This window comes from Ambystoma mexicanum, chromosome 11, assembly GCF_040938575.1.
Source record: "Ambystoma mexicanum isolate Mex_15411 chromosome 11, UKY_AmexF1_1, whole genome shotgun sequence".
Taxonomy (NCBI): Eukaryota; Metazoa; Chordata; class Amphibia; order Caudata; family Ambystomatidae; genus Ambystoma; species Ambystoma mexicanum.
Window position 1 is genome coordinate 1312686118 of NC_090934.1, and position 18770 is coordinate 1312704887.

General features: G+C 45.0%; 1 protein-coding gene across 4 annotated transcripts in view; it reads left to right on the forward strand.

Moving 5' to 3' along the window:
- DMXL2 (Dmx like 2) overlaps positions 1–18770 on the forward strand; it is a 2950233-nt gene that overhangs the window by 2367421 nt on the left and 564042 nt on the right. For all 4 annotated transcript variants that reach the window (XR_011279824.1, XR_011279825.1, XM_069624807.1 and 1 more), the window contains exon 33: positions 9500–9617. Coding sequence is in view for 2 of the 4 variants with exons in the window: in XM_069624807.1 (XP_069480908.1) it covers positions 9500–9617 (118 nt within the window). In the remaining 2 variants the exon portion in view is untranslated. The remainder of the gene's footprint in view (positions 1–9499; positions 9618–18770) is intronic.

The window sequence follows — 18770 nt, forward strand, 5'->3', positions numbered from 1 at the left end:
AAATAGAAAGGCAAGATAAGGCAAAAGAAGGCCGCAATCTGGACAGGTATCGGGCAGGACTAAGCAGTCAGCGTGTAGGTCAAGGCAGGCAGAAGTCAGGACTAGACGGGCAGGTCAAGGGTAAGAGCAAAGCACAGGAAGGTCAGAAGAAGGCCTGAAGGGGGTCCAGAGAAAGGCAGAAAAAGGAAGATTATACACGGCAGGCAAGGAGGGTGAGAGGAAAAGGCACGAGGCAGGGAGGTCAGCAACAAGAATGCTGACAAAACAACTTAGTCCAGAAATACTGTGTCAAGAAGCAGTGTTACAATCCGGAAGTGGGATTATATGGGGATTTTTCCACCAGAACGAGGTTCTGAATGTTGGCGTCCTTTGCCATAGGAACATGAATGCACCATTGTTGTGCTCATGCTGGAAGGTGCTGACCCGTTCATGCTGTGTAAATATATCTGGCCCAAGATGGCAGTGCCCAACCTGGCTGGGAAGTGCTGCGCGGGTGGCCTGCATGGTACATGTTTGCCAGCACATAATCGGCTGCCTCGTCAGGTGGCCCTGCTGACACCTGCACCAGCTCAGATACAGGTGCCAGCCTTGCCGCGCAACAGGTGAGGACGTTGGGGAGTCATGCGTGCTGCACATTACATGATGATGATGTAATTGGGATACTGACTTTGCTGGCGTATGTTTTTGAAGGATATTTTTAAGCAATGTGCTGAGCTACTGTATATGCGGATAGTGTTCCCATCCCTTTCTGTCTAACTTTCCATGTGCATGTCGGTCTATTGGTGTGTGTTTTAAAGCATGTGGTTAGACCAGTTAGTGGATTTTTATGCTAGTGTTATTTTTCAGTAAATGTTTACCATAAATAGTCACAGGTTGGAAATATAGATACATTGAGAACAGTGGATAATATCGACATATGTGGTGTTTTTAATGAGTTGACTTTCTTTGTTGGCACATTTCCTGTGCATTTTATCCCAGTGAGTTGTTTTTGTCACTTTATGATTTGTTTGGGGCTAGGGCATTGCTGGTGGTGGTTGGCAGGGTGAAATGGAGGGGGGTGGGTTCGTTAGAGGGTTGGAGGGAGGAAACCTTCCCCATTTAAGAAAAAATAGATGAAAACAACCTCAGGGAAAGTACACAAGTAATTAGGAAAGTGACCTTGTTAAAACATGTGCAATGAATTTTGAAGTTTTGTGTGGATCAGTTCTTCATATAATGGTGCATGTTAAAAAAATCACAATGGGTAGCCAGGCCACGATGGCAGTGTCGGCGGATGCTCCTTGATAGCGCTCTATCCTCCCTTCCTCTTCAGAGAAGCTGGTTGAGGTTCTTGTCTACAACTGTAGATGCAGGATCGGGGCCAGGAAATTCAGAGCCCTTGCGTGGTTGAGAGAGGCTGCCCTATCTGGTAGGGATCATGTCAGGGCTGAGACGGACAAAGATGGCAGCCTTTGCTTGCTCAAGCGTTTGATTTCACTTGGGAGTGACAGAGTGCTGGACCTGAGGGCAACGTTCTAGGAGGCGATAAGCTGTGGAAACACTGGGGCTATCACAGAAAGTGGAGAGGTTGCATATAGCCACCCATCAGAGGTAAGGTGTGACCTGGTGGGCAGATATGCCCTGGTGGGGGAGGTGCAGCTGATAGATAACCCTACCCTTGGGTTGGGGTCCTGGCACAGAGCCTGTCTGACTGGTTGGTGAGAACAGAAGGGAACAAACTCCTCCCCCATTGAAATAGGTACAAAGTCCTAGCTGCACTGGAACCATGAAACTAAATTGAGAATTTTTATACACTTCTTCATAGCTATGCGCTTGGAGGGGCCATGAACACCACAGCCAGTAGGAAATCAAATTGAGTAGGGAATAACTTCCTGCACTAGCCACAGAAGCACCCAGGAGCATGCCAATCTGGATAGTCTCAGGTCTTCTGCGCTAGAGATCTTGAGAAAGCCAATAATACCAAGGGACGTGAATGTGAACAGAAGGAAGACAAGTTGTAAAAACACAGATCCTGGAGTCATGCCAAAGACATAAGGCAGAAAAAGGGGCACAGTTGGCGGACTCAGGATATGGGAGGGGTATGAGCTGCAGTGGCAGTGGCAGAGGTCTGAAGTAAAAGTAAGCTGGCCCCTGGAACACCCATATATTCGGCGATACCCTGAAGAGAAATGTGTAGATCTCAGAAACAAGTGAAAGCAGGGATGGAGGACTTTCTGAATCAGGCTAAGACATGTAACATCACGGAGCAGGAAGAGAAACCACGAGACTAAGTTATAGTACTCCCGAGGCAGGCAGACCTGCTTTGACACCCAAGATATTAGTCTAGACATTGACTTTGTTTAATGATGAGATCAAAGAGACTCTCAAATCAGAAATTGCACTGAACTCGCAGGAGCTATGGCGGCAAATATGAGAGAAGTCAGTGCTGGGAGAGATCATTGACTTGAATGAAAACTCGGTTTTAGGTCTGTTAAACAACACTCCATCGTAGTCAGTGGAAATGGACAATCTCCAAGACCATGCAGTGGCCATGCCAGCTAAACATGGAGGACATGGAAAATATAACAGGGAGGGTTACACTTCGGGTGTGCTTTTTGAATGGACAGAGCCAAACAATTATCATGGAATGTATAAAGTCCTTATTCCACCGTCCAAAGAAATAACAGTAGACCGAGACCACTTGGGTCACCTGAGGCAAATCTAAAATGATCCACTACGAAAAATAGTAGTGAAATGTCATGATTACCTGGGCAAGGCAGCAGTGTTGGAGGCAGCTCATAAAGCAAGAGTAATAGGCTTCAGTAACAGACATGTTAGCATTTTCCAAGATTTGGCCCAGCCACCCAGTCAGAGGTGACTGATGGAACCAATCATCCACGGGCTGAATAAAAGTAGCATCAGATCTAAATGAACATATCCTTCCGGTATCTAGTTCAAAGTAGATTGAATTGTAAAGAAAATTAATATTTGAATGGATTGTGTCCTCCCACGCATTCCTCATCTTTTGATGTTATCTTTTCCAGCTTCAGCTCCTTTGGAAAAAAGTTTCGGCAGAGGGAGATGTGCATTGATTTCGTCGACTCGATGCTCCTCGAGGGCCTCCGTCTCGAGGTTGACGTCATCACCAGTATATATATAGCATGTGCAGTGCCCGTTGGATTCAGTCCCATTTTTCTGACGCAGCTATCGCTTGGAGAGAATTACGGCGCGCTTTGTTTTTTTAATAAAAACAACGATACTTGATAAAAATGTCCATCAGCTCCATCGACACTAAAGACAGGTTTCAAGAAATGCCACAATTGCGGTGTCAAAATACTGATCATTGACCCTCATTGAGTGTGTCTTTGGTGTCTGGGCACAGAGCACTGAACGGCTGATTGCGACCCCTGTCAGGAAAGGACCAGTAAGACTCTAAAAGAGCATAAAGGTAAACTAGCAGTGGGTAGGACCCCCTCAAAATCCCCTTCATCCCAATCTAAAATCTGATCTTCTGACGAGTTGAGAGGAGACTCTCCTCAGAGAAAATAATCTAAAAAAGAACTCGTTTCAGGAGTGGGTCTCACCATTCTTCGACTAAGAAGTCAAAAAAGAGGCGTCGCATATCTCAATCATCCTCTAGTGATTCTTCTCCTGAGAGAATTTCATGTCCGATCACATCCTCTACTCCTGCCCAGAGGGAAGAGTTTTTCAGAGAGATGATGAAAGTATTCGAGAAGGATATCTGCCCCCCAGCTCCCTCGAAGGACAAGGAGAGAAGGCATGCTGGGACGTAAGCAATCGACCCATCGAGAGCCATTGAAGCCTCGACACAATGACATTTTGTCAAATACTCCTTCGAGTCGAGGGTCTGGCCCTTCTAGGGCGTTGTCTGCTAAAAAGGCTTCAACACCATCGTTGTCGAGGCTATCAAAGTAGTTGAGGTTGTTGATGTCTCCAGAGTCAAAAACATCTATGCCATTGATAACGAAGAAACCGTAGACCTGCTCGAAGCAGTTGCCGCCTTTAGCAAAGTATGTGGAGAAGACTTAAAAACCTGTGCGAGACAATATTTCTTCAAATCTTTATCAATTTATGAAGCACATGAGCCTTCTGATGGGAGCACTCCACCCTTTGTCCTGGAGTTCGGTACCCCTAACGTGCCAGGTGCCCTGGTGTCAGAACAGTCCAGGATGACAAACGTATATGAGAGCCTCCAGACAGCCAGTAATGTGGATACATCACCGGAATTTGAATTTGCAAAACCATTACCCTTCAGACTATGCAGAAGCCTCCTATAGGCAACTCATGACCAGCGTCATTACATTTCTAGGTTGGAGCAGGCCTTCTCCCCCTTTTAGAGGTGGACGATCTAAAGGATATCCTGGGCCAGGGTCCACAAAAGGATCCAATCCTTCCCTTTCACATTGCCCTTCAGAAGAAGGTTAAGATAAATTGGGAGGCACCTGAGAGAATTGCTGTGTTGAACAAGAACCTCACCAAAAAGTATAGGCCATCTAGCAGTGACCTTGAATATTTGGCAAATCACTGCATGCCAGAAAGCATGTTGGTTCAGGCTGTGGCGTTCTAGTCTAAACAGACTGCATAGTCCACTATCCCTCCTGACATAGATGATAAGAGAGTGGACGCTTGGGTAAGAAAGATTATGTTCTGCGGGAAGCATGGCATTAAAATCTGCCGTCACTTGCGCCTTGACAAAATTCACGTTCATGCTGTGGGATTGTATAGCAACGGCAGCTGACCATATTCCTAAGGGGGAAGAAAGGAACAGCTTCCTGTCCCTCATAAGTGACAGACAAGAGGCTTATATGCCAGTCTCTCCAGTGAGGTCTCAATACTGCTGACAGCATCAGTAGATCCATGGCGACAAGTAGCGTACTACGTAGATTTGCCTGGTTGAGAAAATCTGTATTTTCAACCGTACTTCTTAATATGCCTTTTGACGGCTCTAACCTGTTTGGCAGCAAGGCTGACTAAATCCTAGAGAAGCTGCATACCTCTAAAGCGACGGCAAAATCACTTAGCGTCGCAATCAGACAGCCACAATAATCTTACCCAGTGGATCTTTTTGGAGGGATAGGTCCTTTTGCTTCTATTCCTCAGTTGGTAGAGGGAGGGGCAGGCGGGTCATGGAGGCCAAAGAAGATTCCCTCATGGTGAACGAGGGAGAGGTACTAAGTCGCCCAGACAGCGGTTGCTTTCCCATCAGCCATTGTTCCATCTGCTTCAAAACCTCTCTGAGGTCCTAATCCGCATGACGCCAGTGGGAGGCAGACTGTCTCAGCCTCTGCAAGAATGGTGTGTCATTATTTCAGATGCTTGGGCATTAGAAACTGTAGCCCAGGGTTACTGTCTCCCATTCATCAAAATACCTCAGAATCATCCACTGGTGAACCACTCACTAAGAACTCCAGATCTGTTCCTTGTGCAGGAAATGTTGAGCCTGCAAGAGAACGGTGCTATAGAACCAGTACCTGTTGCGGAAGGGAACACACTGTGATATTCCCCATACTTTCTAATCTCCAAGGAGGACGGGGGATTGAGACCCATCTTGGACTTGAGATGCTTGAACAAGTTCCTCTTGAAGGACAGGTTCAAGATGCTTACCCTTTCTCCAATCCTTCAGGTCTTCCAGCTTCAGGATTGGATGGTGTCATTGGACCTTCAGGATGCTTACTTTCATGCGCCTTTCCATCACAAGAAAAGAAGGTACCTGAGGTTCGTTGTTGGCGGTTCTCATTATCAGTTTCTAGTTCTGTCATTCGGGCTGAACTTGGCTTGAGGGTTTTCACCAAGTTAATTGTGGTTGTGGTAGCGAGTCTCGGGAGAGGGTGGTTCAAGTCTACCCCTACCTGGATGATTGGCTGATCCGGGCCTGTTGTCCTGACCAAGCCCTGAAACATCTCAGCATCACCTGCCACTCTCTCCACAGACTGGGCTTCTCCCTCAAATGTGGACCCATTTCAATGTAATACACCTATGGTGTTGTCTTACTTGCAACATTTGGCAAATGTGGGGCTCCAGATTGGAACCATTAAAGGTTATTTGGCAGCGCTTTCAATTTTTAAGCGCTCTTCTGAAGAAGTGTCATACTTAAAACTTCCTTCAATCATACAATTTCTCAAGGGTTTCTCCAACGTGTTTCCCTCCAACTCCTTTTCAAGTCCCTGTTTTGGAATTGAATCTTGTTCTGAAATGTCTTGTGCGCTCCTTTTGAGCCGCTTCATTCGTGTCCATTGAAACATCTGACATTTAAAGCCATTTAGCTAGTAGCTCTAACAACAGCCTGCAGGGTGAGCGAGTCCGAGGCGTTATCTTTTAAACCCCCCTTTACAACTTTTTATAGAGACAAGGTTGTTCTTAAGGTAAAACATTAGTTTCTACCTAAAATAGTCTCTGAATTCCATGTACCTCAAAAAATAGTTTTACCAACTTTTAACTGCATCCTGATCCTAGAACTGAAGAGAAGAGGCTACATAGACTTGGCCCAAGAAGAGTTTGGAGTTTCTATATTTTGCAAATGGCGAAGATTTGACAAGATGATCAGCTCTTCATTGGATACACGGGTCATAAATTAGGACTAGCAATAAAGAAACAAACCCTGGCTAGATGGATTATTCTGAGCATTGGAGAATGCTATAGATTGGCTGGAAAAGACCCTTCAGAAGGCCTAAGGGCCTATTCTACGAGGGGCACGACAACATCACCTGCCCTACAAAGAGGCATGACGATGAGGGGCATCTGTTCGGTAGCCACTTGGTCTACCATCCATACCTTGTAAAACATGACGGTCTAGACTCATCTTCACCTCAGGAAGGAGGATTTTGGAAGGCAGTCCTTCATTTGGTCCATGACTAATATTAATTCTGAAAATGTGTACTCCTTCCTCCATAACCAACAGTGCTTTGGGAGTCTATCAAAAGAAGAGGAATACGTAGGAGGACAAAATCCATTGGAAGAACAAGTTATTTGCCCCTTGTAAGGTTTTTCGACTGGTTGTTCCTCCCACATATTGCTCATTCTCCAGCATTGGGACTGGCATGGATTCACATGCTCATGAATATTCCCCGTCAGGCTGGGAATCCTCAGTAAAGAAAAAATCAGTTTCAGTTTCATTTCTGAACTGTCTTTTTCCTAATAACCAATCACTGGTCTCTGAGTCATACTGCCCCCAGCCAATGACTGCCCTTTACCTAAGCCCCTCCTCTGGTAGCCATCTTCAGATTTTTACCGCACGTTCAAGTGTTGGCCTTCCTCGTGCTATAGCTCTCGAGCTTTTACTGCGTTTTGTGATTTTTTTCAAAGAGTTTAATCTCATTTTTTCAGTCAGCCTCAAGCTCCACCTTTTCTACTTCCGATCAACGGGGACCCGTTTCGGAATTTTCTACGCCCCTTAAGGGTGGAGTTTCGTTGAGTTCCGCTTCTTGGAGGATTCCAGAAGATCTTTGAGGCCTACCCCGTGTGGACATGGCCCAGGGCAAAGGGCGCACGACACCCGGATCCAAGCTATTCAGGAGCTGCCCTGGATGCGGATTGCAGAATGTCTTCAAGGAGGACGAGCATTCTAGATGCCTCTACTGCCTTCATGAAGACAAAACGTACGTAGAGAAGGACTGTGCGTTTTGCTAGAACATGTCGGAGTAGACCATGAAGGATCGCCTCACCAACTGGCTGGAGGGGAAGAGCCCAGCAGCAGGTGAGAAGAAGAGGTATGAGCTGTCTTCTAAGACCTTTGAGGGCGCTCCGGCGACGGGGAACCAACAAAAGGCAAAGCACCGCGAGTCCGCGGGCACCGGGAGCGCCGAACGGTCGGGCTCCTCAGCTGCTAGGCAGGGCGCACTTTCACCGACGCCATCAACCACGAGCCAACGCTCTGGCTCGGGGAAAAGGAAGTTGGAGAACCCGGGTAAGCTTCGAGATAAGCCCCGGTCGATCCCGACAGAGACAGCCGAGGGGGAACGAAGCGGTGACCCTCCCCACCAAAGTGAAGGCCTCAAGCGCGTCCAAAGTAGTGAAGGCCTTGATTCACCCAGTTAAGGCCTCTATCGAGGGAGTCGTGGCGGCCCTGGCGAAGCCTGTGGAGGCTACCCCAGTGGAGGCGACCTCGGGGCCCAGAGTTTCCCTGCCACCGCAGAGGGAATCCTCTTTTCAACCCATCGATAAGACCTCCGTGAGAATCCTGGTGGAAAAAGAGGGGGGGTGGCAGTGGCCATCACGGACACAGATACAGCCTCTGAGGAGGAGCTGGCTGAAGTTGTGAAGATCCTGGACAAGAGGTCCGAGGAATTCCGGTCCCATGGGAGGGATCCCGACGAGACGGACGAAGAAAGCGATGGTGGCGCCAACGAGATTCCACTCCCCAACCGTTGCGCCCGTCTCAGCCGGTACCTGGGCCATAGGACAACGCAGAAGAAATCTTGATGGCGATCCAGGCCTTGTGTACAGAGATGAGGACAAGGTTGTCCTTACCCCCAACGGACGACCCAGCAGAGCCTGGACCATCGGGAATCCCTCCTTCCAGCCTGCGCGGCCCTCACGGCCTTCTTCTCCGAGGGATGACACAGGAACAGAGACGGCCACGACGGGGACGGATGATGACGACGGTGGTGACGACGGGATGGGCCTTTCATCACCACCTCCTCGAGCCTCCCCGCCTGATGAAATTGGCTCCTTCCACGCAATGTTCGCCAGGACATCCAAGCTCTTCCAGCTCTGCCCCGTAGAACAGAAGAAGGAAGGCTTCCTCTGTCAACGGCGCAAGGGCAATAGGAAGACATTCCTCTCGGTCCCGTTACTTGACGACAGCTGGGACGAGGGGCTGGAGCTCCTGAAGAACCCGTCCACGACCCCTGCCAAATAAAACGTGTTTGGGCGGCAAGAGTGGGGTGTAAAAAATCAAAATGGTCAATTTTGACATTTGTCCTGAATGTGTTTTTTTGAGGTTTATAGCAAACCACATTCAACCTGAATGCATTCTTGACTGCTTTTCACAATTATTTTTATTTACAGACACTTTTGTTTAAAGTTCCCAACGTTAGTATGTTTACTCTAATGTCCTATGACTTCCGTTTGACTGAATATGGGAACATTCCAGGGATGAGTTTGAAAGTTGCAGAAGAAAAGCATTCAGACAAACTTGCAATAGTTTCCTGTCCATCTTCTCCCTTGTTCCCTTTCTCTCACTTTCCGCTCTCTTGCCTCCCTATCTCTTTCTACCTCTCTCTCATCTCCTTCTCGCTCTCTCCAGCTGTTCGCCTCCATCTCCATCAGCTCAGACGCTCTAAGTATTGCCAAGGATCTTTACTATCATTTGATAATGCCCTTGGAATGCAGCATTATTTCATATGTAATGTCTATTTAGTAGACCTAATTTAGTCATAAGAAACAGACAACCCTAGGCATTTATTAAATGTTTTATTGGGATTTTTATTTTAGCAGATGCCACAAAATGTTTAGTTAAGTATGCAATTAAAAAATGTTTTTCGGTTTCTCATTTTTGTAGATCAAGAGATTTTTCAGCACTTCCAGTAAAAAGACTATGGCATTTCCTTGTGAAGCAGGAACTTCTTCAGGAATTATTCATAAGATACATATTCACAAAAAAGAGAAATCAAAGTGAGGTAAAATCTGAAAGGAAACTTAAATCGTAATATGTTTCATTTTGGATGCATGCTCTGTTACATTTTGTTTGCTATTTTTGTTGTATGTTTGAATCTCAATTGTGCAATCATTATTTTTCCAAATGATACCCTCCTGTTAAAGCTTTTATGTTCATTACATGCACGTATAATTTCAATAGATTTTTGTGTTCGATTTTCATTTAGCAACATTCACAAAAAGTAAATGCGATTGTGCATTATCCAGATTGATTTATTTTGTCAAACTTTAAATCCTCCTGAAATTAATAAAGAAAGAAAAAGGATAGGAGCAGTTTCTCATATATAAACTGACACCAATTCTGTCTAAAATCCCAATTGGCACAGAAACATGTATATAATGTCCTAGAACTGTTTTTCTTAGTGAATACCTTCTGACTGATATTTTCAAAGATGATTGAATGGTCCAAATATAAGATTTGCTTGGCAGTGAGATGTACAAGCGCCTTGATTCCTGCCAATGTTATATTAAACAGAATTTTAATTTGTACATCTCACATTTATGTAGTGTAGTATGTTGGTATTTTTGTTACTCTTACCCTTTGGACGGGTACACGCTTACCCTTTGGACGTTTTGGTGATAGTCGATTTATCACCCCAGACATACAATTCTCTTGGATTGCCTAAACCAGTGTGGAATGTAAGCTGTTGCCTTGCAAATCCATAGCCGCACTGGTAGTCTGGATTTAAGTTTTTTCATCTATTACATTTCTGTTGATTCTCTTTTTTTCTATATCAACCTTATTTATGTTCTAGTAAATGTTGTGTTATCTTGTTAAAATCTACAATGAGGCAAATGTAACTTTCTTACCTCAAATCATTACTATATTTTGAAAATGTATTTGTAGGTGAATAAGACATGATTTGTGCACTCTATGCTCAAGTTTTGCTAAATTCCAAGGCTTTATCAATTCACCACCATTAGATATAGGCTACTCTGCTTATGGTTATACATTGTGTGGGTACACATATTTTACCATTGTCATTATGCCCTCTCACCTGTGTGGCTTCAGCTGAGACCGGAAGGACTGCTTTGGCCTTTGCTGCATTTCAGTGTTAGGATTGATGCGAAGAACGGCATCGCTCTCCGTAGCTGCACAATCACAGGGTAGCTAGGATCGTATCTTTCCCATGGGTAGGTACAGCAGATTTACTTAAAGGAAAAAAAAGTAATCTGTCTTAACGAATATTGACATTGTGGATTTGCAAAGTAGTTCAAATTGGAGAAGAGGCTTTGCCCTGAAAGCCAAGTTTAAAACAAAAACCAAATACTATCCCATGGTAATGTGATATAAAATACTTTCTTTACTAAGAGAATCCTAGGCATCAGAAATGCCCGAGCCTCAAAGACAAGGATGGGTGGCATCAGATAGCTTCATTTTAGAGGGGAATTGCCCCTTTAAGTTATTCACTTCCGCTTCATTTATTTCCCTGCATGTGGCAGACTTAATTTAAAAATATTGACTCACCCTTTGGAATAATTTTTGGAAGACTAAATCACCTATGTGGCTTCTCTTTTCATAGACCAAATCAATGACTCTGTAGTCCGTAGTTGCAGCGTTCATTGCATTTTTGGAAACATCAAGTAGGGGCTTAGGCATCTTGACGATCTGTAGACCAATATCTTTCATCAGACAGTAGAGTACTATGGTTGGATAGATGTCTACCAGCATGTATGCATAATAACATAATGTAATTCTTGGATCCCCCAGTGTTTTTACATTTCTGTAATCTTGTTTATACACGCATCCCATTCCTTTGTGTGAAAATAGCATGTGAGATTCCACCTAACATTAAAGATTATTTTAGATGACTGGTACCAATTTGTAGTAATTGGTCTATTTACTTTGATTGATATTTGTTTTTTATAATGCACTTAATACAGTACCGAGTTCGGTTTCTAAGCACACATCTGGGATTCGAACCTCTGTTACTTTGCGTGATCTTGCTTCCAAGACCAGCGCATTGCCCTTGTGCTATCCTCTGTTCACAATATCCTTCTGTCTAATTTCCAGAGAAATAACAATGTCCTGTAATGTTTCCATGATCATTAACACCTTATCACATTGCACCGCTCAGCCAGTGATATTTTGTTTTTCCATAAAACGGATGTCATGAAATGAACAATAGACATTTTTCAAAGTTTGTAATACAGAAAAGTCTTACTTTTACACAGAGGCGTGCATTTTCCCGATATTTATTTTATTTTCTGCTCAAGCAGCAATATTTCAAAGCTCAAACCCATTTAAAAACTACATTTTCAAAAAGGGCCAGGAAAATGCTTCACAGCGACAGCATCCTCGGTCACGTGACCCATCAGTCAGTCCAATCACGATTCATGTTAGGTTTTGGGGGTGTAACTTTGGGGTCTGATGGGTTATTAAGAATAAGCCTTGTCAAGCCTTGTAAGCTGGTTCCCAAAGTACTCTGTGCATTTGTGTACTTTGAGGCTACACAGGTAGTTGGATCCCCTTGTTATCATTATGGCTGGGAGCTAGAGATGTATGTAGCCCCTCCCTTTCCTGCGTACAAGCTGCTTCCGCCAGTGGCCATATCTCCCAGACCAAGGCGGTCTCCTAAACTCCAGTTCGCTCTTTACCATAAGGGCCATTTTCTATAGCCCTAAGAAAATAAGTCAGTGAATTTTGAACCCACATAATTATCTTGGTTAATCTTAGTCACAGGTGGACTTTTTAGGAGTGCATATTTAACTATGTATCATTCTAAAACAAGACGTTTGTTGAGCATAGAATCTGGGTAATATTAATTCTGTTTACTTTTTTCCCCCCTAAGAGCAGATTGGACACAGCCACTAGGGAGCCATGCATCAGGTGCAGGCAACTGCTTGGAGCATATTCATGACTATTTTAGGACTCCGAAATATGAAAAAAAATAACTGATTATTCTTGGGGCTTTGGCACTGCCAAGTGCCATAAGTGACATTGTAATTGTCTGTGTGTGCCCGGACACCCATGCCCATTTACTTTATACATGTTTATTGTTCAAACCTTTCAAGAATGTCAAGCAAAATATGTTGGTCTCCATCCCACACTAACACTGTTTGGTGCCTGGGTCTGATGCTTGACCTTCATAGTGCTGAACAAATTGCATGTATGTAGCTAGCCTTGGTCCCCACACCTCTGCTTTATTTGGCTCTGAGGCCTTGGTGCAGGGGGAAAGACCAACAGAATGAAAAAGGAAGAAGGAAAATAAAGTTCTCGATCAAAGACAAAGTCTTCCTTCTCTAACTACTATCTTCTTCAGCTTTAAGGAGACCATAATGTCAGACCCAACCCAGAGTCTATCTCACAAGACGATAACCTTCCTCAAGATAATAAGAAAGTACAGTGTTAGCTTTCGGTCTGTCACCCTCTTCACAGTTGAGTGGAGTCTTTTTTTTCGTCAGAAAGCTAGAGGGTACCGGCTCTGGTCCAGGTTTTCTCCTCCTCTTTGCTAGACTTTGATATTTACTTGAAGTCACAACAGTACTTCTTCCTTTAATCAGTCATGCAGTCTCTGATGCCAGACATGGATCTGGGCTTGTGTCTAATATAGTAAAGTGGGTTCTCACTTGTTTTGAGAATATTTTCAGTAAGTATGCTGAACCCCATTCCTGGCTTGGTGGAAGTAGGTAGGGGCAATGCTTAACCTACTGAGGCTTGCGTGGTGTAGATAAACATGAACCTGACTCTGGTAGTAAGGATTTGGCAGTGTTTCTTTTAAATGATAGTGGCTTATCTCCTCCTTCAAACTTAATTATCTTGGTCACTACTGTAGCACATCAAAAAAGATTATAATTTCTGTTAATGCAATGATGGCTAAATTGAGTTGGCTGCCCCAAAAACAAAGAGTAACGTTCATAGTATAGCCCTCCAGATAGACTTGAATTTCTCCTCTCTAAACATTGAGCTCTGGTGAACCACTGTTTCAGGCATCGTGCTCTTACCCAAAGCCTAATGCCTAACCTTTAGTCCATTGGGATACAGAGTAGAAGAAGCTAGAATGCTTTGGTCTAAAAAGTCTTTACTTCAAGTAGCAATGCTTTGGGAGCCATCACATTCTACTTTTATACTCTCAAGGTACTTTTGCAAAACAGTGGGTTCCAGAAAAGGCACAATAGCAGAGCTTGATTCACACAAGCTTTTTATGAGGTAGATATTTACACATTACAGCAACAAAAGAGCAGTTGGTCTACAATAAAACAGGATGGCTTGTTCTTTACCAGTAAACAAAACAGGTCCTGAATTCTCTAGACAGTCTTTCTCCATGCTCTTCTCAGGCCACTTGGTCTCAGGCCTAAACAGCATTCACCATTCTGTCTTGATCTTCCTGCATTCTTAATTTCTTCCAGCTCTTGTTTTGCTGATGAGAACAGCACTGGTTCAGATTGGCAGTCAAAAGGTGGGGTAAGCTGAATGTCACAGTGGGCCCAGGTTAACATGGCGAGCCAGATGCATAGCCATGCAGGGGGCACCAAGATGGCTTCAATGGGTTGGCTTTAGAAGTCTTTGCACCTCTCTCTGAGTCGTGACTCTACCACCTACCAATCTGCTGTCACCATCATTGATGTCTCGCCACATACTAGGAGAATCTTGCCTAGTCCCCCTCTCCACTCTATGCTACACTCCTGATTCACCTGCACCCCCTTGATGCTCTGCAACTTGCGATCACTTCCAACCCCTTCAATGGATTGCATTCTCCTGCAGATTCCTCATCAGATAGATATCCATTCCAGCGTAAGCTGCTCAGAAACCTTTTTGACAGGGGGTGTAGTACGACTTGGCCCCCATACCTCATTTTTTTTTTCCGGTCACTCAGCATGCTGCTTATCGGAATGAGTCCAGTGAAGAGAATTTTTCAATTAGATAAAATTAGATTTCATCTTAAGATTTTCAAATGCTCTTCGTCGGTATGTCTGCTCCAAAAGCGTCTGGGTTCAAGCTGTCACAGATTTCCCCCTTTCTCACCTAACTTCGATGTTTGCTGGAATTCTTGGAAGGAGTCTTCTTGCGTACGGATCGGGTTTTGTACAAGCCTGTGCGAGCCTCTTCTGGTTTCAGCGTGCATTCAGCGTTCAGCGTCCAGGGGTACTTGGAATCTCCGGGATGTCCAGGAAACGAAGGAGGTGTACTCGGAGGCGGTACATGAGATCCGGGAATCAAGGCAAGGAGGAAGGAAACGTAGAGGGGGAAATCGAGGGTCATGGAGCCAGGAAACAAGAGATAGTTACAGCGAACTACGGAGCACACGTCTAGCCACTGCAAGTGGTAGCGTTAAGATGCACGGGGGCGTGGTCACTTTATAGAATGTGCTACGTCTGACGTGGAGGCTGGTGGAGAGCGTACCACGTTAGGCGCCCATGTTGTAAGTACCAAGGAGTGCAACCCCCATTGTGACCGGGACCAGGAAGTCCAAAAGGGACGCGTTCTATGGATCATGACAGAATGCCTCCTCTGAAAACCTGTCCTGCCAGGTTTGCCCGGGTGTATGAGATGAAACCTTCTGAGTAATTGAGGGGTATTCAGATTTGAGAATGGTTCCCAGGTTCGTTCACTAGGAGGATATCCTTTCCACTCAACCAGGTATTGAAGTTGACCCCGTTTATACATGGAGTGTCATATTCTAGATACTTCATATTCCAGTTGGTTGTCCACAACCACGGGATTGGGTCTGAAGGACTTCCGGGAGGACTGGATGTAAGGTTTTATTAAAGAAGTGTGAAAAACTGGATGAATCTTCTTCCAGGAGTCTGGCAATTTGAGCCGGAAGGTCACAGGATTTATGATTTCCTTTATGGAAAAGGGACCATAGTACCGGGGAGCCAATTTGTTTGGTCGTAAATGTCAAGGCAGTAGTTTCGAGGATAGCCAGACCTTATCACACGCTGCATAAGAAGGTCCTGGTCTTCTCTTGGAATCCGCATAATGCTTGGTGCGAGTTTGGGCCTTTTCTAAGTGTTCTTTGGCTTCCTTGTGTAAGTTGATGAGAGTTTCAATCCAGGAGTCGACTGTTGGTACTGGTGTGGGATGTGGGAGAATGGAAGGTAGAACCGAAGGGTGGAATCCTTGGCTGCAAAATAAAGGGCTGGTCTTGACCGCCGAGTGCTCAGAATTGTTGTAGGCGAATTCAGCCACAGGTATTAAGAGTGACCAGTCGTCCTGTACCTTGGTGGCGAAACAATGAAGGTATTGCTCCAGGGTCTGGTTCACACGTTCGGTAGCTCCGTTAGTCTGTGGATGATAACCTGAAGAGAGGGCACGTTGAATTCCTAGAATACGGCATGAGTGTTTCCAGAATTGAGTGATGTATTGAGGTCCCCTGTCTGATATGATCTTGGAAGGGAGTCCATGAAGTCGAAATATGTGTTGCAGGAAGACGCCAGCGAGTTCTGAGGAAGATGGCAACTTGTACAATGGTGTAAAATGAGCCATATGGGTGAATAAATCAATGATGACCATGATAGTCGTGTAACCTCTGGAAGGTGCTAATTCCACAATAAAGTCCGTAGCGATGAATTCCCAGGACCTTGACGGTAGCGTAGGTTGGAGTAGGAGACCTGCTGGTTTCTTGTTATCATGCTTGTTTTGATTGCAGACTGCTCAGGATTGAATGTACAGTTGAAAGTCAATTTTCATTTTAGGCCACCAAAATTGTCTTTGAATGAGACGGAGGGTGTTGGTGACGCCACGATGCCCGGAGTGAAGGGTATCGTGACAGAGGTTAATAATCCGTTCTTGTAGTTTCTGTGTGGGAATGACCAGGCCATTATCCTTGAACAGATACCCATCCCTTGTTCTAAGATTCCACCGATTCTTCCCCATAAAGTCCTTCCAGATCTCAGAGGACTGGGTTTGAATCCGAATGTCTTCCAGGAGGATGGTTGCTTGGGCTACAAAAATTGTTTGGGGAAACATCTTTGGGAAGGATCGATCTTCAAGGGTTTCGTAGTCGGGACGTCGGGATAAGGCGTCAGCAATTATGTTCTGTGATCCATGGACATGATGGATCTGGAACTCGTACTGGGCAAAGAAGGCGGCCCAACGGGCTTGACTACTATTCCTACATTTCAGAGATTGTAGAACTTGAAGATTTCAATGGTCCGTACGGACCTGAACAGGATGTTTTGCTCCCAGAATTAGATGACGCCATTCTGTGAAGGCTTGACGGATGGCTCTTTTTCCAAGACAGAATAATGAGTCTCGCTGGGAGTCAGGGTTCGTGAGAGGTAAGCAATGGGATGTTCTAATTTGTCCTCAAATTCCTGTTTTAGCATTGCTCCTATGGCATAGTTAGAGGCATCCGTCTCCACTAGAAAAGGTCCATTAATATCAGGTTGAGCCAGGATGGGTGCTTGAGTAAACTCTGCTTTCAATCGTTGGAATGCTTTTTCTTGAGCTGATGTCCAGAGAAAGGGAGTATCTTTCTTCAACAATGCAATGATCGGTTGGACTATCTCAGAAACGGACGGTATGAATTTCCGGTAAAAGTTGGCAAGTCCCAGGAAGGATGGAATCTGTTTCACGGTAGTGGGAACAGGCCAAGATAGTATGGCTTTTACCTTTGAGTGATCCATTCCATTTCATTCTGGACTAAGGACAAATCCTGGATAGTTAACAGTAGAGACATGAAAAAGGCATTTCTCGGATTTAGCTAGGAGCTTGTGTTCACGTAGCCATTGTAAAACTGCCTTAACATGTTCTTCATGCTTTAGATGATCCTTGGAGTATATCAAGATATCGTCCAGGTAAACTATGACAAAGAGGAACAGCATGTCGGAAAATACCCTGTACATGAAACGTTGGTAGACCGCTGGGGCATTAGCGAGTCCGAAGGGCATGACGAGGTATTCAAAGTGACCAAAGGGTGTTCTAAAGGCTTTTTTCCATTCGTCTCCTTCCCTGATACGGATCAGATGGTAGGCACCACTGAGATCCAATTTCATGAAAACTACAGCTCCTCTCACAACTTCCAGGATATCTGAGATTAGGGCAATGGGTAGCGGTCCTTGATGGTGCATTGATTTAATCCACGATAATCAAGACAAGGTCTAAGCTCTTTAGTGTCTTTCTTGGGAACAAAAAACAACGAAGCTCCACCTGGAGATTTGGATGGTCGTATGGTGCCATTTTCAAAGTTGGTATCCAAGTATTCTCGGAGGGCCCTTTTTTCTGGTTCGGATAAAATGAACATCCTTCCAAAAGGGATCACTGCTGAGGGTTCTGTATCAATAGCGCAGTCTTCAGGTCTGTGAGGGGGTAGGGCCTGGACTATGGCAGTTGAAAACACGTCAGTGTAATCCTGATAGGCCTTAGGAACCTGAATGATATTTGAAACCATGAATGGGCCTTGCTGGTCTGTTGGCGTGCCTTCGGAAGATGTCGACGAAGAATCCAGGAATAGACAGTGAGACATGCAATGCTCTGAACCAAGAAACAAGGATCCTGCTGCCCAGTTGATGTATGGGTTGTGCTTCTGTAACCAGGGCATACCCAGTACCATTCTGTAATGAGCTGACTTTATGATGTCAAATTTGATCACCTCTTGATGATGGTTTATTGAGAGTTGGATCTCTTTAGTCTGTAAGGTTATGGGTCCTGAAGAAAGTGGTATTCCATCGATAGCCTCTCCAGGTTGCATGATTCCTCGAGTTTCATATGGAATGTGGTGGCTAAAGACCCAATCTTGATCTATGAATATCCCCATGGCTCCACAATCCACCAAGGCCAAAATGGGGTAGGTCTCATTCTTGGATGGCGATAGAAAGGCCTGTAAAATAATCACTAGATTGTTCTGTCCAGGAGAGTTCAAGGATGGAATAGATGTGGATTAAACATCTCTCTCCCGAAGCCTTGCTCCATCTAGGATCAGGAGCTGGTGTTTCCCGAACGCCGTGTAGGGGCTAGAGGACACTCTCTAACTAGATGTTTATCCGAGGCACAATACATACATAACCCCGTGTGGATCCTTCGCATCCTTTCTTGCAGGGATATGGGTCCACGGAAAGCCCCAAGTTGCATGGGTTCTGGATCGTTAACAGAGGCAGGAGTAGGGTCAGACTTCGAGGTGGTCTCAATGGGAATCTTCTGGAAGGGCATCTTGGTTTTCTTCTTCTCTGCC